This window comes from Melanotaenia boesemani, chromosome 8 (assembly GCF_017639745.1).
Source record: "Melanotaenia boesemani isolate fMelBoe1 chromosome 8, fMelBoe1.pri, whole genome shotgun sequence".
In the NCBI taxonomy this organism is placed as follows: Eukaryota; Metazoa; Chordata; class Actinopteri; order Atheriniformes; family Melanotaeniidae; genus Melanotaenia; species Melanotaenia boesemani.
The window spans coordinates 13,170,292-13,189,315 of record NC_055689.1 but is presented as its reverse complement, the minus strand read 5'-3'; the positions used below and the strand labels follow the sequence as shown (position 1 = coordinate 13,189,315).

Genomic DNA, 19,024 nt, shown 5'->3' with positions numbered 1-19,024 from the left:
CCATGACATTCAGGCGCCTTTCACTGACCCAACTGAGAAGACGTGGAGCTTCATGTCCACCACTGTGATGCCTGCACAGCACAGAAGTTTCAGACTCAGAACTCACTGACACATGCCTCTACAGCAGTACCAGGTGAGGCATTCATTCAGCAACAAGGATGGATGTCTTGGGGGTGTTCCCTGTTACAGAGAGAGAACTGCTACATCCTCACCATGAACTACTTAACCAAGTGGACAGAGGCATATGTTGTCCATAACCAGACTGCCACCACCGGGGCTGATAGACTGGTTAGTGAAATGTTTTGCTAGTTCGTAGGGCTGTAATCAACCAAAGAAATTGTTGGTCGACTGAAGCCCTGAAAATTCAACTAAAAATCGACTCGGGCGTTGGGGGGGGGGGGGGGGGGGGCAATTATACACAAGAGGCGATTCGGGGAACATTATCTTTATTAAACATCCCAGATCTAGGGTCGAAGTACAGCCTGTGGGCACGGATTAAGGTAAAAGCAAAAAGAGAGAAAAAAAAAAGCTAATTCCAGTAAATAGAAATAAATGTGCACAATACTAAAAGGGAACCATAAAAGTTCGTTCTTTAGCAGCAATAAACTGAAACAAAATAAAGTGCATGCCACAAGGAGGGCTCACTCAGAAGAAAAAAAAATATAAATAAATGAAATGCCTAAATCCACAAGTATTTCTTCAAACAAACGTGCACAACAATGAAATGCCACTGATATCTGAAACGAAGTAATGTGCACTGCATACAATAAAAAACAAATGGCTACTCAGAGTACAATCAGTGTTCTCTTTCTACAAACTATTCACACTTGTTAGTGTTGTGTGCGAGAAACACAAGCATATCCACGTTCTTTGGAAGAAGACAGCTTCTTGATTTGTTCACAATAAATCCTGCCTTTGAGAAAATGCGTTCAGAAGGCGTGGATGTCGCAGGGATACAGAGCAGTCGCTTTGCTACTTGGGCCAAGCTCGGGTATCTGTCTTGGTTTTTTTCCCACCACCCCAATGGTCCAGAGTCAACTTTAGTTTTGTCCTGAAGATAATGTTTCATCTCTTCTCCCACCTGGTTCTGAAACTTCCTCCTCATCTCCGCACAACAGCATCGCAATCTCCTTCTCTTTGTCGGTTTTCTGTTTTTTTGACTCACGCTGCTCCTCACCTCCGGGCTCAGCCGTGGCTGCGCTGCGTGCACTCAGTCGCTCTGCCAGCTGGGCAACTTCGATATAGGCCTCGTCTCGTTTGACATCATCCAGAAAAGACAGCTGCTTAAAACGAGGGTCTACGACTGCAGCTGTAATGTAGACATTTATCATTCGGGTTTCAAACTCCCACCTACTGTCAATTTCTTCGACCAGCTTGCTTTTCATTTTTTTGGTAATGGGACTGTCATTATCTGTGATGGTCAGGTGACGTTTCTTTAAGTTTGCCAGCATGGGTACGGTTGCAGACAGGGACGCGTTGTCCTCTTCAGACAGCAGCTCCGTCAGGGTTGTCATGGGTTTCAGCACATTTTTAATGTCCTCTATGGCATTCCAGTGTGCTGTAGTAAGATCCAGTGTACTGCTGTCACTCTTTTTTGTAAATGTTGGGTCGGACAGCACTGCTGTAATAGGCCAGCGTTGCTCCAGCAGTCGGTCCAACATTGAAAATGTTGAGTTCCAACGAGTGGACACATCCTGGATAAGTTCATGCTGAGGGACATTTTGCTGCTCCTGCTTTTGTTTTAACCCAGTTTTTGCTTTGTGTCCCTTTTTAAAATGCGCTACAAGGTGACGGGCTGCAGCCACGGCGCGATCGGCTCTTGTTTAAGCGCAGCGTTAACGCAGAGCTGCAAAGTATGGCCGGCGCATCTGACGCCCTGCATCTCCAACCATTCATGTGACTCTTTTAGTGTTTGCACACAGAGTGCCATATTAGCCGCGTTGTCACATACGACAGACACTCTCTTTTCTGCTGGAATTTTAAAGGTATCAGCAACTTCAGACAGTCGGGCAGCGATGTTTCTTCCAGTGTGCGCCTCTTCCATTTGTTTTGTCTCAAGCACAAGGCTCTTTGCCTTCCAGTCTTCACTAATGAAATGGGCAGTCACTGTCATATAGGACTCCATTCGAAGAGACGTCCACATGTCCGTGGTTAAGCTCAGTGCTTCGCTGTGTTGTATTAACTGAGAAACTTTCTCTTTGAGTCCCTGGTATTTTGCATTTAGCGCGTTCATGATTGTCATGCGCGCTGGCACGGAATATCCAGGTTCCAAAACTTTTAACAGGTTCTTAAAACCTTGGCCTTCCACGACACCAACGGGCCTCATATCCTGAGCAATAAAATTGACAATTCCCTCTGTGATATCATTTTTGCGTTTGGATAAAAGCGGAGACCTTACATCCAGTGTGGTCTGAGTGTATCTGAGGGATGATGCCGTTGTTGCAGGCGGGTGCGCCTGCAGTTATAAGACAAATAAACGATTATTAGACTAAAATATTGAAATATGTGGAATATATTATGTTAATTGCCTTTAATATATTCCACCGTTTTTAGATGATACGCCATGTTCGTCGTCGAGCTGTGATATGCAAACTGTTGTTTGCAAATTTTGCACTCGACCTTTTTCCCTCCATCTATTTTGATAAAATGCTGCCACACTGCCGAAGTCTTTGACATGGTTGAAGGACTCACCAGGATCAAACGCTAAAACAAAAAAACCTCTAAATATTCAACAAACCACCAGACTCTGAGTAGCGTGGACATCCTTCGATCTCCCCCTCCCTGCATGAAATTAACAAGTCATAAAATCGACCAATCAGAATTGTGGTTGACTCAAAACATATCAACCAAACAGTCGACCAGTCGACTTTGACTTTACAGCCCTACTAGTTCGGGGCTCCTGAGGAGCTGGACAGTAATGGTGACGGGACAGGAACTTTGAGGCAGAGGTGTTTAATGATGTTTGCTGTCAGCTGGGCATCAGAAAGACACACACTATCCCGCTGCACCCTCAGAGTGATGGGCTGGTCGAACGCTTCAACCGCAGCTTGGCCACCTAGCTTGCCATTCTGACAGATCAACGAATCAATGGGACCTGCACCTTCCTATGATCCTGTGGGCCTACCAGATGAAGTCCAGGAGTACAACCACTGCACCCCTGCCTGCAAGTCCTTTGTGGACTTGGTTTTCAGCTCTCCCTCAGACGGACCAGGGACAGATTATTTTTGTGACCTGAAATAGTGACTCTGGGTAGCTCACAAACTGCTTTAGGAGGCCCTTGCTGCGGCAGGGACCAAGCAGAAATGGGCCTGTGACTCTTGCTGCCATGGATGAGACTTTGTGCTGGGAGATTGGGTTTGGGTGGTCTGCCTAGAGAGGAAAACAATGGTAGCAAAGTATGTAGCAGTTGATCTTCTGGGGGTGGGTTCATCTTTATATTTTTCCCATCATGCTTTGTGGAACCCCTGTTCCTGTGTTTCACCTGAGTGAAATGAATGTGATTCATTGACCATCTCCCTGTGTGCAATGACAGACAGTGTTTTCCTATTTAAACCTGTCGTTGCCGAGTCATACTACAAATAAATAAATAAATAAATAGATAAATAAATAAATTTATTATTATTCTTTCACTGTAGCGCAACAATGAGAAGATGAGAAGTAAGAGATATGTTTCGTTTTGTAGTTAAACTAATGTTTGTTTTCCATTGTGGGGGTCATGGGGCACCGGTCCGGAAGCAGAAGTCTCAGGACAGCTTAACTTTCAGAATTATAACTCGTTGATACAATGACGTAATCGCATAACTTTATTTTGAAAGACTATCCGGAAGTGGAGCTTGGCATGCGCGAACAGCCGAGGAAGAAAAGCTCCATCGGTTTTCAAAGGTTGAAGACTGTAAACACCAGCAACCAGGGCGTTTTCTCTCTGTCGTTGGGATGGAAATTTATGGTAAAACTGTCTCCAACACGTCTGCTTCTGTATTATTAGTGTAGATGTCAGTGCTCACTCTATCGATTAGCACTTGGAGTTCAATGCTGAACTGACTGTTAGCATACAATCTAACCAAACTAATTTATGACCAGAAGCTCACATGAAAGCTTAAACCGACACAGACGCTCCGAAAATGTAAGCTAATGAGTGTATGCCTTTCTTTTTTGTAGTCATTTTTTCCTAACACTAACACACAGTTGAAGTATTCGGCGGTGAGCTCTTCTCCACAATGTTAGCTGTCGTGCGTAGCACTCCTAGGTAGGCATGAGAAGTTAACTAACGTCAGTGGGCTAGTGGTACCTCGTCGACCAGAGTTCACTGCAAGCATATTTAGACTCAGATAAACGCAGATGTTTATATGATAGCTATGTATAGACCACTTGCCCATTAAACTGCAAGAAGCTGTGATCATTTGCATGCTAAATAGCTAACTACGCATCCTAATCTAAAGACGCTAACAACCAAGAGTTAGCCTCTCTTAGCCAAGTTAGCTGTTAGTAGACGAAGAAAATAATTAGAAACCAATATCACCAAGAGTTGCGACTATCTTCAAATGAAGTGATGCGGTTGACCGTTGATATATTATGACATGGGGCGTTAAAATGAGCTCTTTCTTTGCAACAGCATGCGTTTTTTTTCCTAAGGTTAATTGCGGCTGTCTAATTGTGCTACAGCTGTGTGTTTCTGTTATTTGGATTCCACAACCATCGTCCTTGATTAATGTGTTAAATTGTATCAGTTAAAAATGTCTGACAAAGTATTTTCTAAAGGAATTGTGAAAAGTACTCTGATTTACATGGAGAAAATCGATAAACTGCATGTTTAATAATGTATTTTGAATTCATATTATAGTAACTATAGATACTTTGAATGGGAGTTCTGCCCTCCAAAGAATGAAATTGTTGGACTTTTTATTTTAAATTTATTTATTTAATTATTTTTGCCAAAGCTGTTGCGTTTAAGTACTTCTAAAAGGTGTGGTATGTTGCTCTTGTGGATATTGACTTTTAAACATAATAATAAAAAAACATTTGTTTAGTATTGTTTGGGTACCCATCATTTAATCAAAACATCTACTCATATGGGCATGGATGCTGGATCCTTGGAGGTTAGCAAAGCTAGAACCTGTGGAAATTTGAACTTCATCATTTGGGTTATGCAGGTTTTAAGGATGCTTAGCTGAATTGGGAACTGGTGGATTTTTGGAGGCTGGAATGCTTCATCTGCAGTAATGTGTAAATTGGATGGATGGTGTCAGAGTTGCATTCCCATGAATACAAGAACTCACAGAGGTTTCTCAGTAAAACGATGTTTCATTCACTAAATGTTTTAGTGGTTTTAATGTTGTTGATGGTCCCAGTTTGTGGTGTATAAATTTGGTCAGAGAAGTTTAGAGCTGACCTAATGGTTAGTGTCAGGCTGTAACTAGTTTTTTCTGTTATGGCATTAGATTTTTATTAATGAAGAAACCATACTGCAGAATTCATATTCAGGATAACAGAGTGGTAGCTCAATATAGCTCCCAGATAGCCACTGAGAACATGCACCAAAGGCAGAGTGTATTGCAGTATCTGGCTCATTGAGAGAAATTGCCACAGATAACTTTAGGCAGAGACCAGGAAAGCATGATTAAAATTACAGCGATTTTAAAAAAAAAGGGGGCTTGCCCTCACAAGAGGATATTGGAGCAGAAATGGTGAAATCAAATACTACTGAAAATATGAAACTCTTACATTTATGAGAGGACAGAATATAAAAGGGTGATTTTGTTTTGTTGTCTTTGTAGGTTAACTTGAACGTGTTGGACCAAACATTCTTCAGTGCATGGACGCAAAACCAATGCGCAGGTAAGTTTGGTATTAAAGTGTGAACCACTTGCATTTCAGAGGTTTTCTGTAAAACTTATCAGTGGTGGCACTAATAATGGGGAGGTAGGGAAAACCAGAGTCCTTGCTAACTTTGCTTTAAAAGTAGGTTGTAAAGGTTTAATGTCCTGGATGAGTTGGGTCAGAAGATGGTTCAGAGCTTCGGTGTAAGCACACAAATAAACACTAAAAATAAAAAAAAATAAAAAATGTTGACTGGATTCCAGTGTGCATCTGGTTGAAAGGAAAGATCAAGCAACCAGTAGAAATACATGGAGACCGATTGGCCAGTTAAAAAAACAATCTTTTTACACAGTTTGAAAGAGATCCTCTTTAGCATGTGTCATTTTATTATGAAAATGTAGAAATAGTTTTGTTCTGTTTAAAAAAAAAAACAAAACAAAAAAAACTGAAAACTCTGGACATTAGATGGTCTTCAAGTCTGATTTTTACCAGTGGCATAAAGGCTGTTTTTATTGAAGAGCAGTCTGTTGTCTTTTTTTTTTCTTTATTTAGCAGTTAATTAAACAACACTAAAGTGTAGATAAAAAATAAAAGGTTTAATACTGTTGTCCAACCAGTGGTTCAAAACAAAACCACATTTTCTTCAAACATAATTTAGGAAAAGAACAGCATGCAAGGAAAATGTCAGTCTTCTTTTATTTGCCTTCCAAATCACATATATTGTCCCATCAGAAAATTGATTTGTTGATTTATTACAGCTAGAATCATTTTAACAAAAATCTGAGTAAAGGCATCCAAGTTACAAGTTAAACGAGAAGAATTTAGAGAAGACGCTAGTATTGTTTGTGTAAAGGTAAGTAGGATCTTATGAATCAAGTTCCAAAAACATAGCAGCGTTGATTTCATATAAATCACAGGTTTGATTAGTTCTTGTCTGGTTAATACCCACTTTATCTGCACACCTTCAGTTTCTAATGCAGGAGTGTCCCTTTGGTATCACAGATGAGTTGTTGCACAGTCTGTCAGGCATGAGAAAAAGGTTAGCTAAAGTTGTCTTGGGTTACATTGCATCATATTTTTATTTATGATGTAATCTGAGTGGATATTATCTCATTTAAACTCAACAGAATTTGACTACTGAGATTTGCAAACTAGAGGAAATGTTAACTCTAAGAAGTAAATTATGAGCAATTTAGTGTAAGTGTGAGGCCCACCCATGATGAAGAAGACACATGTTGAAATGGATGTGGTCAAATGTCAAGTGCTGTGAACATGATCTGAAGTAAGTCCCAGCACCAAAGTGATCCCGTGTCCACACTGGATACGTTTACACTGACCTCTACACATTTAGGGTTAGTGACCCCCGACTATATTTGGTTCAGCTGATGGCCACAGAGTAGACTATCCTGTCCAGTTTTGTGGTATACCAGTGGGCTGATATCATAAGGCTATATAATGAACATTAATACACCTTTTTCTATGATTTTAATAGCCTTTTTTAAAAAATACCAGTGATAACTGAACTACCAATTCAACCGTTCAAATACATTTCCCAATTATAGAGTGCAGTGACTATTTGAGCTCAACTGAAAAGGTTTTTTTTTTTTTATCAGGCTCAATCGGTCCACTGTAGCAGAGCTGTACTATGCCAAACCTAATGATATGCATTTCCAGCGCAGTCCCAAAGGTGGGCTTAGCGTGCCAAGCTGCACTGCTGAGGTACTGGGGTTAAATTTCTTGTCTTTTTATGTTGGAGAAATCTGTGCAGTCTCTGTCTCTTCAGTGCTTTTGTAGCTTCTACCTGAGTCGCTGTGGTCTGGAGTTTAATTTCAGTCTTTTGCCTCATCCACTTATCATGTTCAGTTGCATTAAATTATTATTACCTCAAGGCTGTTCCAATAGTTGCTGCTATAGGATAGAATTAAATTTGGTTTCTGTAGATCCATGATCTCTTAATTAAGCATAGCATTTTGCAAAAAGTTTTAGGTGACCCTGATGTTTCTGAACAGACTTAGCTGATGGGATTGCCAAGTTCAAACCATACATATGCTGTATGTACTAATTCACTAATTGTTTATTGTGTAAAGGGCCACCAGCGCACGTCAGGACGCCACTGGAATGGACATCACAAGCCGCTGTACTCTGGGGGACCCCAACAAGCTCCCTGAAGGGGTCCCCCAGCCAGCACGCATGCCCTACGTCTCAGACAAGCACCCACGACAGACCCTGGAAGTGATCAACCTGCTGAGAAAACACCGGGAGCTTTGTGACGTAGTGCTGGTGGTAGGTGCCAAGAAGATCTATGCTCACCGTGTGATCCTGTCTGCCTGCAGCCCTTACTTCAGGTATGAAAAGACACTGAATTCACACAATTTTCTTTTTATCAAAGTTTATTGAGCAAGAGCTATGCGAAGAGTTTGCTGTAATAATATTGAATCTGTATTTCAATGGTCTCTTCAGGGCAATGTTTACTGGAGAGTTGGCAGAAAGCAGGCAGACTGAAGTTGTTATCCGTGACATTGACGAGAGAGCCATGGAGCTGCTCATTGACTTTGCATACACCTCACAGGTAGGAATGGTTACATTCGTTTAGGCAAACATCCACCAAAGCTAAAAATAGCTTAATATTTGCCAACTGCAGCCGGATTGACACAGAGGAGACGCATAGCTTCACTGTGTTTTGTGTTTATTACCTTACACTGATTTTGTGCTAATTTTTATCTAAAGCGACTTATAGGTGTGGAGTATAGATGAGGACAGAGTGGTTATTTTACAGGTTGAATTTGTGGGATTTTGTTTTTTATTAAACGAGTTGAAATGTCTGCCAAGAAATGAGGGTTACAGAGTTCAGCAGAGAACGCAAACAGATGTGCACAATATTAAATTTTGTTTAACCGAGTTAAACAAAATGCACACATGTATCTATTTGTTTATACATTTATGTGTGAAAATATTTCTACCTTTTTAAACAATTTTTTTAAACCCTGGTTTAATGAAGATCTAGTCATTTGTTTTTAAGTTTTTAATTTGATTTTAAGGAATGGTACCTCACCCCTTTTATACCTCTTATGCCTTTTTATGCTTTACTGTTGGAACCTGGAGCACTTTAAGCTATTATTGTTTTCTTAGCATGTTGTGTGACTGTGTGTTTTGTGTTGCTTCTGTTCTGATACCTGCATGTCAAACTGGATGTTATATCTCACTGACAGCAAAACAAACCTACCTACTGGTACAAATAAAGAAACCTGAACCTGATTGATGTTAAGTCAGTTTAATGTGTTTCCAGATAAACTTAACACGCAAATCCAAAGCCAAAATGCCAAACAAGTTGGAGTAAGTTTGATATCGCTTCTGAAAAAATACAGTTTAGATCAGCTGCTTCTTCAACTTCAGCAGAACTTACATAAAGCATAAAGACTAAGGTCATTTTCACACTTAATATTCTGCTAGACTTGTTATGATTGGGGATTCTGTTCATTTGGGAGCTGTAAAATTCAGCTGGTCGGAGGTTGCTTTCACACTGCACTTAGTTAAACAAACTGAACCTTTTGAACAACATATTTCCCTGAGGCGGTGCTGCACCAAGAATTACTGAAGAAGACAAAACAATGAATAAAAGGAGCTCATTTATTGGTTAATGCAGGGCAACTTCTGTTTCTGCCACATAAGTGTTAGTTCATTTGGTTCACTTGAACTTAACCAAGACAGATCTTTATAAGTGGGTCAGAGTTTGCTTCTTTGATGTGAATAACACTTTATTTGTGCTTCACACTTCCCCAAATGAACCAGACTTTCCAAGCAAACAAACTAGGGTTTGGCTAGTGTGAATGCTCCCAAAGATACAAGCCACAAGGTTTCAGAAAGTGCACTGCAGGCTCAATGTAGACAGTTACTCCATAACTGTGACAGTTTTATGTCAGCAACATAAAAACTGTACTTGTCTCTGATTTTGTGACTGCTGCCTTCCCACAGGTAACTGTAGAGGAGGGGAACGTCCAGACACTGCTCCCTGCAGCCTGCCTTCTCCAGCTGGCTGAGATCCAGGAGGCCTGCTGCGAGTTTCTCAAGAGGCAGCTGGATCCATCCAACTGTCTGGGCATCAGGGCCTTTGCTGACACACACTCCTGCCGGGAACTGCTGCGAATTGCAGACAAGTTCACACAGCACAATTTTCAGGAGGTAAGAACATGGATACAAAGAAAATGCCACAGGTGGCAGAAAAGGGAGTGCATGTACATTTTCACTTATTTTTTTCACATAAAACAAACATATATGATACATTTTGTGTCTGCTAAAGCAAGTGTTTAAAAAGCTTTCTGCAGCAATATGTATCCTGTACATGTGTAATTTACTGGAAGAATATTAGGGTTAGTTAGGGTTTAATGTGATTCTCATTAAAATAGTGTCGCACTCAGGTTTTGATTGGATTTCTACATATCTGCCCTGCACTGTTTCCTTTATTGTCAAGATGGTAGCTTACTGTAACTAATATAGTAATAGTAGTAGCTTTGATAAATATATTTCTCCATGATTCCAAACTTTGGCTTGCTGCATGTGACCAGAGAGAAGCTGTTACACTCTCACATTTACAAGAGTTGCATAGCTCCACAGCAAACTGGTTTTCTGAATATATGGGAGGATCTTTTCTGAATCAAATAGTTGATTTATAATTTTGGCCACAGTTCTTTTTGTTTGTCACCCAACATTTAACCAGTTAATGGGGAAAATGCAAGAGTCTCATTAATTATTTGTTTTGGGAATTAAAATCCAGTCATCTGTAGATGACTTCAATCTCTTCTGTTTTGGAGAAGTGAGAGGGATATAAGCCACCAGTTTGTTTCTTTTTAAAGATATTTTTTTGGACTGTAGGGGTCTTTATAAGACAATTGCTTGACAGGAGAAGGGGGTCAGAGAGAGGAGTAGTGACATGGAGAAAAGGGCTCTAGCAAAGGATTTGAACCTGCATCGGCTGCATCAAGGAGCTGTAGCTTCTGTATAGGAGGTAGCTGCTTAACTAGGTGATTTAAATTCCACACCTAAAGTCATAATTGTGATTACAATATGAAGTTAAATCCATTCAGTTGATAATTATTCCATGTTTGCTGATATTTTACAAATTCTGCCATGATATTGTTTTAATTTGATTCAGGAGCCACATGCTGATTTAACACAGTCGCTTCTACACATATCAAATCACTAGAATCTATATATTATTTAATAATTGAAGTTTCAGTTGTGAATATTTTATTTTAGAGCTCAGTCAGTCATTTAAGTAAAACAGTTCTTTTCCAGCTTTCAGTTTCACCAGTGCTTCCAAAATCTAACCTCATCCAAAAATCAAAGTCCTTCATTTACCTTGATCCCCTCTTTACAACCTTGCTTATTTCTACCTGCTTCTCTCTGTTTCTCTTCATAACTGCCATTTATGTTTATATGTTGTTGTTGTCTACGCATGGACAGGTTGTACTGGGAAAAAAATTTGTTGCACCTGTTGCAATGACAATAAAGTTCATTCATTCATTCTCTCGTCACTCGCCACTGGTATTGCTTTATTACTATTCTGAAAAAAACCTGGTTCAGATCCCAACAATTTCAATAACCTCCTCCCCATTTGAATCTTACCTTATCCAAAAGTCTGGAAAAAAATAGTCACCACTTAGCTAAATTCACATCTAACTCAAAATAGCCACCATGAGCTTTTCCAGTCCAGTTTCCACCCCCACCATAATCCAGAAACTGCCCTCATAAATATCCGAGTTGATCTTGTCATTGCAGCTGACTCCCGTTAATGTTCCACCCTCATCCTCTTTGACCTGAGTGTGGCCTTTGACTTCTTCTCTTACCCCATCCTCCTCAACAGACTCTCTTCCATTTGCTTGACTCACACCCCTTGACTGGTTTCACTTGTATTTTTCAGACTACACTCACTTTACATGACTCAAATCTTGCGACAGCCTCGTCACCTCCCTGTATTTATTATTCGAAGTCTGTCCTTGGCTTCAAAAGCCATTCCATTTTTTTATTATTATTATTATTATTATTATTATTATTATTATTATTATTATATGTTTCATGCTCTGTGAAGTCGCAATTGCAATGTCAATCAAAACAGTAATAATTCATAAAGCTTTTTGAACTTTATGCTCCAGAACACAGTCATCCTTTCTACCAACATAAATAGGGACTGTAATTCTTTAGTTAAAATACATATTATGTATATATGTTTAATTTACATCAAGAATGAAAAACTTTGAGTTTTCATTTCATTTTGAACTCTGAGTCTTGAAAAAGGCCTGTGTTTTGATTGTGTTCTAGGTAATGGAAAGTGAAGAGTTCATGCTGCTGCCTGCCAACCAGCTCATTGACATCATCTCCAGTGACGAGCTTAACGTGCGGAGTGAGGAGCAGGTTTTCAATGCTGTTATGGCCTGGGTGAAATACAGCATTCAGGAACGCAGACCCCAGCTACCCCAGGTTTGTTAAGTGGGGGGTAACAGCTGGAGCTTGTAAGTTTCCTGGTGTACTGACATTCAAACACCATTCATTCCTCAGAATGGAGTGTTCTGTGTTATTTGACCTACAATTTAGAAACTGTAAATGTTTGAAAGGTTCAGCATCTCTGCATCAGTCCTCAGCAGGTTCTGCTGGTGTTACTTGTTTCATTTTGACTTAAACTTGTTTATGATAAACCTTTGAATTATATTGCTTGTTGTTCCTGCTACAGTTTTAATTGTTTTACTATAAAGTGAAATAAGATACTTTCATGTGTTCATGTATTGTAACTCTGAGCTGTGCTCTGTAGGTCCTTCAGCATGTCCGCTTGCCGTTACTGAGCCCCAAGTTCCTGGTCGGTACTGTTGGTTCAGATCCTCTCATCAAAAGTGATGAAGAGTGCAGGTGGGTTTTGTTCTTTAAAACAGAAGCTGTCAGACGTTTCCTGTTGTTCGTGATTCGCATTTTTCTTTCAATCTAAAAAAATAGTTGAAGCTAAAAATAAACAGACTTTTGGAGATGAGAATTAGTAATGGTTGTCATTGTAAATTTTATTTAATTTTTTTCTGTTAGAGACCTAGTAGATGAGGCTAAGAATTACCTGCTACTACCACAAGAGAGGCCGCTGATGCAAGGCCCCAGAACCCGACCGAGAAAACCCATCCGGTGTGGGGAGGTTCTTTTTGCAGGTCCGTGCCCTCGTGCTCAGAAAATGAGCGTTTTTGTATAAGGATTGAGAAGAATATGTATACAGCACTACTGCTGAGGAAGATTATGATGGGTGTTGCTTTTTATGTTCTAACTATGTCCTGTCTTGGGCTGCCTTGTGTAGTTGGTGGTTGGTGCAGCGGAGATGCCATTTCCAGCGTGGAGCGATACGACCCACAGACCAATGAATGGCGGATGGTCGCGTCGATGAGTAAGAGACGTTGTGGAGTCGGGGTTAGCGTCTTGGATGACTTACTGTATGCGGTGGGAGGTCATGACGGTTCATCGTACCTCAACTCCGTGGAAAGGTTGAAATTGTAGTTTAGACTTTCTTTTCAAACATCACTCTCCATCATACTTAACAAATCACCTGTATTTCTGCAGGTTAAAAGTATTGTTTTAATTATCAATTAAATGTTTCATTTGTCCAGATATGATCCTAAGACCAACCAGTGGAGCAGTGATGTGGCGCCCACCAGTACTTGTCGTACCAGCGTTGGTGTCGCTGTGCTCGGTGGATATCTGTATGCTGTCGGAGGACAGGATGGGGTTTCCTGTCTCAACATAGTTGAAAGGTATTATTCAAAATTCTAGTATGTATGATGAAAACATACAAACAACCAACAAAAAACATGATCAAAGGCTGCTTCTATTATGTACACTTGGCTTAGTTGTTTCCCTTAAATCATGGCTCTGTAAAACTTGTCTCTAGGTATGATCCTAAAGAGAATAAATGGACTCGGGTGGCCTCCATGAGCACCAGGCGACTGGGTGTAGCTGTTGCTGTGCTGGGAGGATTTCTTTATGCTGTAGGAGGATCTGATGGGACGTCGCCATTAAATACAGGTATCATACTTGCACAATAAAGGTTATAATGAAATTATTAAGCGGAAAGCTGTCACTAGGTGCTGAACTTAGTCTCTCTGTTTCAGTTGATTTCTTAGAATTTGGTCTGTTCTAAATTATTTGTATTTTCTTTGTTTCACAGTGGAACGCTACAACCCTCAAGAAAACCGCTGGCACACTGTGTCTCCCATGGGAACTAGGAGAAAACACCTTGGCTGTGCAGTCTACCAGGACATGATTTACTCTGTTGGAGGGAGAGATGATACCACAGAGCTGAGCAGTGCAGAGCGATACAACCCCAGGACCAACCAGTGGTCTCCTGTAGTGGCTATGACATCAAGACGGAGTGGGGTGAGTCTCTGTGTCGTGGATTTGAACTACACCGCATGTATCTTGTTATATTTAATTACATTTTAATTACATATATGCACATACCAATATGCACATTTGCATATTGGTATTGCGGATATTAGAGTTGCCATGCTACTCTGAAATGACATCCTGTTTTGTAAGGCAGAAGTGTAATTGTATGTCTCTGTAGGTGGGCTTGGCTGTAGTGAACGGTCAGCTGATGGCAGTTGGAGGCTTTGATGGGACAACGTATCTAAAAACTATAGAAGTCTACGACCCAGACGCCAACACATGGAGGTAAATTTGACTCTTATTGGATGAGTTTATTTTACCATAGCAACAGGATATCACTAGTGCAGTGCCATTGTAGAGCTTAAATCTCCTCATCAGACTTCCCACCCTGAGCTCTCTGCACATGCACAGTGCTTGAATTCTTGCCTCTACTCTGCCTGGTTTCTGTTTGAGCCTGGTTCAGGTGGTTGTAATCTAAGACATTTGATTATATAATTTCTTAATTATTATGTTTTCATTGTTGATCTTTGCATACTTTGAAGGTTGCTGTTTGCACCCTTCTCTCCTGATCATTTGTCTTGTCTTTCTCCAGGTTGTATGGAGGAATGAACTACCGCCGGTTAGGTGGAGGGGTAGGCGTCATTAAAATGACTCACTGTGAATCTCACATATGGTAACGCCACCTCCTACCTCTCCCGCTGTCACACACTTTCACCTCCCATCAAGTTGCAGTGGATGCTTCTTTTCACTGATTCTCGCGCCTCCAAAAGGGATCATATGATGCAAGCGAGGATGAAATGACTGTGGTGGTGGGGAAGGGGTTGGGAGGCGATCCAGAAAAGAGGGACAAATGTCTGAACATGAGTTCATCCTTGACCCCCACTCAAAAGGCCATTAACTTTACCATGTTTGTCTTTACTGACGAATTATGATCACCATGAAGTGCACCGAGAGCAGAAGGTGACAAACCTCGTAAAGCTTCCATTTTGGAGCACTCCCTCCTTCCTGCAGAGAACACTGTTTTCATCCACCAAAAACTCCATTTTGGATTTTTTTTTGGACAGTTTGGCATGTGTGACAGGTGGAGCTCACCATGACTATGAATGGAGGAGATATCTTACCACTGAGGTTCGGAGGATCTAAGAAGTTGAAAATCATCAGTTAACCAGAAGAAGGTTACTTTCAGCCACCAAAACCCTTTTTACCAGGAAACACAGCAAGAAATATTGACTGTCAGAGGAAAATCTATGTGTCTCATTTACTTCTGGCTTTGAATCATACATCCCAACTGTGGTTGCAAAATTTGGGTCTGCCAGTTTCCATGTGAAGAGAGCATCACAGGTCTTAATGGGCTAAGAAACAGGGCCCTGTGTGTAGCATTTAACAGCTAAAATGATCAAGCAGTTTCCTTTTGAAGGCATCTCAATCACCACAGAGACAAATTATAATTCATTTCACCAAAATGATCTCCAGGTAGGATTGTTTGCAGGACAATGATGAGCATTGAATGAGACTGTAGCTGTTACTTTGGAACTTTTAGGATTTGACTTGAGACAGTGGAACTAGAGAAATATACTTCACCCTTTTACAGAAAATAAAAAACAAAACCATCCAGTCAGGTTGGTGTTTTAATGCTGGCTCCATCGCATAATCAAAAAGGCAGAAGTGTGCATCAAACAGACTTATGTTAATAGCTGTAAAGGGCAAAACTCAAACATGTCTGCATCACTACGTAGCCCACCACTCCAACAAGTCTCTTTTTTTGTGACTTTGTTTGAAAAGTTTATTTTTTTTCCTCTACAAAAGTTGTACCCTGGACACTGCTGTTGCAAAAGAGTTTGATCCACCAGAACCTTTTTGGACATGGGATGGGGGGTGTTCATGGAGTCTGCTTTACCTTAAAAGGTGAAAATGTCTATGTTAACAGATAAAGCTGCCAGTTTGTTACTGTTGAGAAACTTAAAGAAAAGACAGAAATCAGAAAATGTTACTTAACCAGGAGGAAATGATGTTACTTTGGGCTGCTTTCAGCGGTAGGACAACACACAGTCGGTGCCGTAGTGAGGTATTAATGGCAGCAGGATTCAGTCAAAACAACTAGTTCATGTGAAAGGAGCTTCATGTTACAGTGTGATTCATGTCTTTTTTTTTTTTGTTTTTAGTAGTTTTTATAGAATAGTGAAACAGAATTATAAACATTGAATTTGTTGACAGCAAGTAAAAATAAAATAACATCACACTTGCCTGGCAGAAGGAAACAAGAACTGTTCATAAAGTTCATATTATTGCACTAAACGTTAAAAACAAAACCAATAAGTCTGACAGTGAAGAACTGCCTCGTAGTTCATCCTTCTGTTTGATCCTCTGGATGAGGCTTGCAGTCTTGTGTCAGATAGGACTGATTTCTGTAGCCAAAGGATGCTTCACTATCCAGCTCTAAGCTATTCCTGATCCTTTTATTTAGCGTTGCCATTTTGTTACTGAACTGGTATAGAATTAAGCTGGTTCTCCGTTATATTCTTTTGAACTTGGTGTTGATGCATATAACTTAAAGGAAATGGTTGTCAGTAAAAATTGATAGCATTAATATAATTTTTCCCATGTATATGCATTAAGAGAGTACTATCTACTTGGGTACTGGTCATTGATGTGGTATTTGTTCACACAACCATGCGGTTTTGAGAGTCGGGTCTTTTCTGCTCTTACAGTTCAGCCATCACACAGTACAATGGCACCACCTGCTGGAGAAGGATTAAACTACAGCGCTAATTTATGAAAAGTGGTTCCTGATTGTACAACTGATTTCAGTTCAATGTGAAACACAGGTTGATTAGATGAGAAATTTGTTTAAATTAATCTTTTCAGAAGTTGTTGCACTGTGATTGCAAATGTATTTTAGATTTTTAGCTGTTTTTTGGGGGGGAGGGGGTTTAATTGTTTTTATATAGGTCTTTCCTGATAGATATGGGACTGAAGTCGGCATGCGTGTGCTTGGAAATCTAACGTTTCAGGCCTTGATGCTGAGGTGGTTTAGTTTCCTACATAGAACATGTTTGCGTCATATGCAGTTTGTTACATCTCTGGGCTTTAAATATTTTGTGCAGCAAACACACCCTCAGATGTTATACAGGCAAGTGTTATGCATTATTATGCAACATTTTCCTTGTACAAGAAGGACCTAATCTGAATGTCTGTGGTAGTGTTAAGCTATTTGTCAACTTTGAAATTTAGTTTGCTTTAGTTCAAAAATCCTGCCACTTGAAACCCACCCACACAATACCATGTGGGTGGGTTTCAAGTGGCAGGATTTCTGTCTGTGTTCTTTCTGAATGCAGGCCTAGACTTAAAAAAAAAAAAAAAGAATGTTAATGCTCACTTGAATTTCTGCATCTGAACGTTCTTGTTTTGTTTTTGTTTTTTTTTTTTGTTCATGTTTTGTTATTCCAAAGTTGACATTTGAGGGAAGGCTTTGCAGCATGTTATCATGTAAATGGTTGTAACACATGCTTAACAAAAAGTGAAGCTGTCTGGCCAACTGTGTCTGCCTGCTGCTTGAAAGCTATCAGCGGAATATGTTTGTGTTTTCACTGCCAGGAAATTACATGGAGATCACATTAAGTTTGAGTCTGTATAAATTGTAACTACTTTTTGTCAAATGCATATTTACCACAGACCAATAAACCACCCTGTTTTCACTGATTTACATATTCCTTCTTTTTTTTATTTAGGAATAACTCTGTTATAATAAGTATGGGAGCCAACGAAAACCAATGTTTGGATTTTTAAAATGGTTTTATTTAGATCCTCAATAGTTTACTTGAACAAACCTCGTAGCTACTCTTCTACTAAGTGCCCAAAGCAGTACCACTGTGTTTGGCTCCTAAATTGAGCCAAAGTCATGGACTTTGTTAGTAATTGTTGTTGGCTAGTTGGCTAATAATTATGCAGCCCAACACCCAACCTATCATGGGTATAGTTGCAGGTTTTTCTTTCCAAACATCAACAAGCCATCCCTTAGCTGTGATCACTACAGCACCATGTTCACTAGGACAATAAACTTTTTCCTGAGAAAAACAAAACCTGTTTTTTTTTTTTTTTTTTTAAACTTCCAAGTTAGAAACTGACATTTATTTTTCTTTGGCTCTCTGAACTACAAAATGCCCACTTAGTCTCTTCAGCCTGTAAAGCAGAAAAACACCAAGAAAGCTCAACTTCGATGTTTACCATTTTAAAATGATTTTTATTCAGTAACATTATTTTCCTGTAGCTTAGTTTTCTAAGCTGTCGGACAATAAATAGATGCATAAATGGAAGTTTGCAGGTGTCTCAGTAGTACACTTGAGAGATAATGTAACAGATTTCTCATACTGAAAGAGGGGGAAAAGAAAAAAAAAACACCTTTTTGCATCATGTCCTGCCTCCTGCTTGCTTTGCGTTGCTGCAGGTTGTTTCTCCAGTACAGAATCTCCTGCTGAGAAAATGTGTGAATAACAAATACACACCTTATTCCTTGCACATCCGCCAAAGGTCCAGTTGCGTAAATACGAATACAGTTTAGGTGTTTAAACTCTGAAAATAATTTTTAATTTGTATTATAGAGATTTTCTCTGAATTTATTCTCAAAAATCTCACTGTTTTATAAAGATGGACAATGCTCCTATGGATTACTCTTCCTAAAAGGTACTGAGAGGACTTTAACTTAGAGTTTTACTATGTTTCAGTAGTTTTAATTTTCTATCCCCAGCATAAGAGTTTCAGCATTTATGTGGACAACTATTGAAAACAAAAAGACCACCTT

General features: G+C 39.9%; 1 protein-coding gene across 2 annotated transcripts; it reads left to right on the top strand.

The window, feature by feature from the left end:
- Positions 1–3,815: 3,815 nt before the first annotated feature.
- On the top strand, positions 3,816–17,925 carry klhl20 (kelch-like family member 20). 2 transcript variants are annotated; one of them, XM_041992881.1, is made up of 14 exons: positions 3,816–3,946; positions 5,775–5,835; positions 7,905–8,162; positions 8,278–8,386; positions 9,790–9,996; positions 12,133–12,291; positions 12,620–12,714; positions 12,883–12,998; positions 13,142–13,325; positions 13,449–13,592; positions 13,730–13,863; positions 14,006–14,214; positions 14,405–14,511; positions 14,819–17,925. In XM_041992881.1, the coding sequence occupies exons 2-14, from the start codon at positions 5,813–5,815 to the stop codon at positions 14,901–14,903; spliced, it is 1,830 nt and encodes a 609-aa protein (XP_041848815.1). In that variant the 5' UTR covers positions 3,816–3,946; positions 5,775–5,812; the 3' UTR covers positions 14,904–17,925. The 2 variants fall into 2 exon arrangements, with proteins under 2 accessions (XP_041848815.1, XP_041848816.1); XM_041992882.1 differs by lacking the exon at positions 3,816–3,946 and adding an exon at positions 4,076–4,246.
- Positions 17,926–19,024: the final 1,099 nt, after the last annotated feature.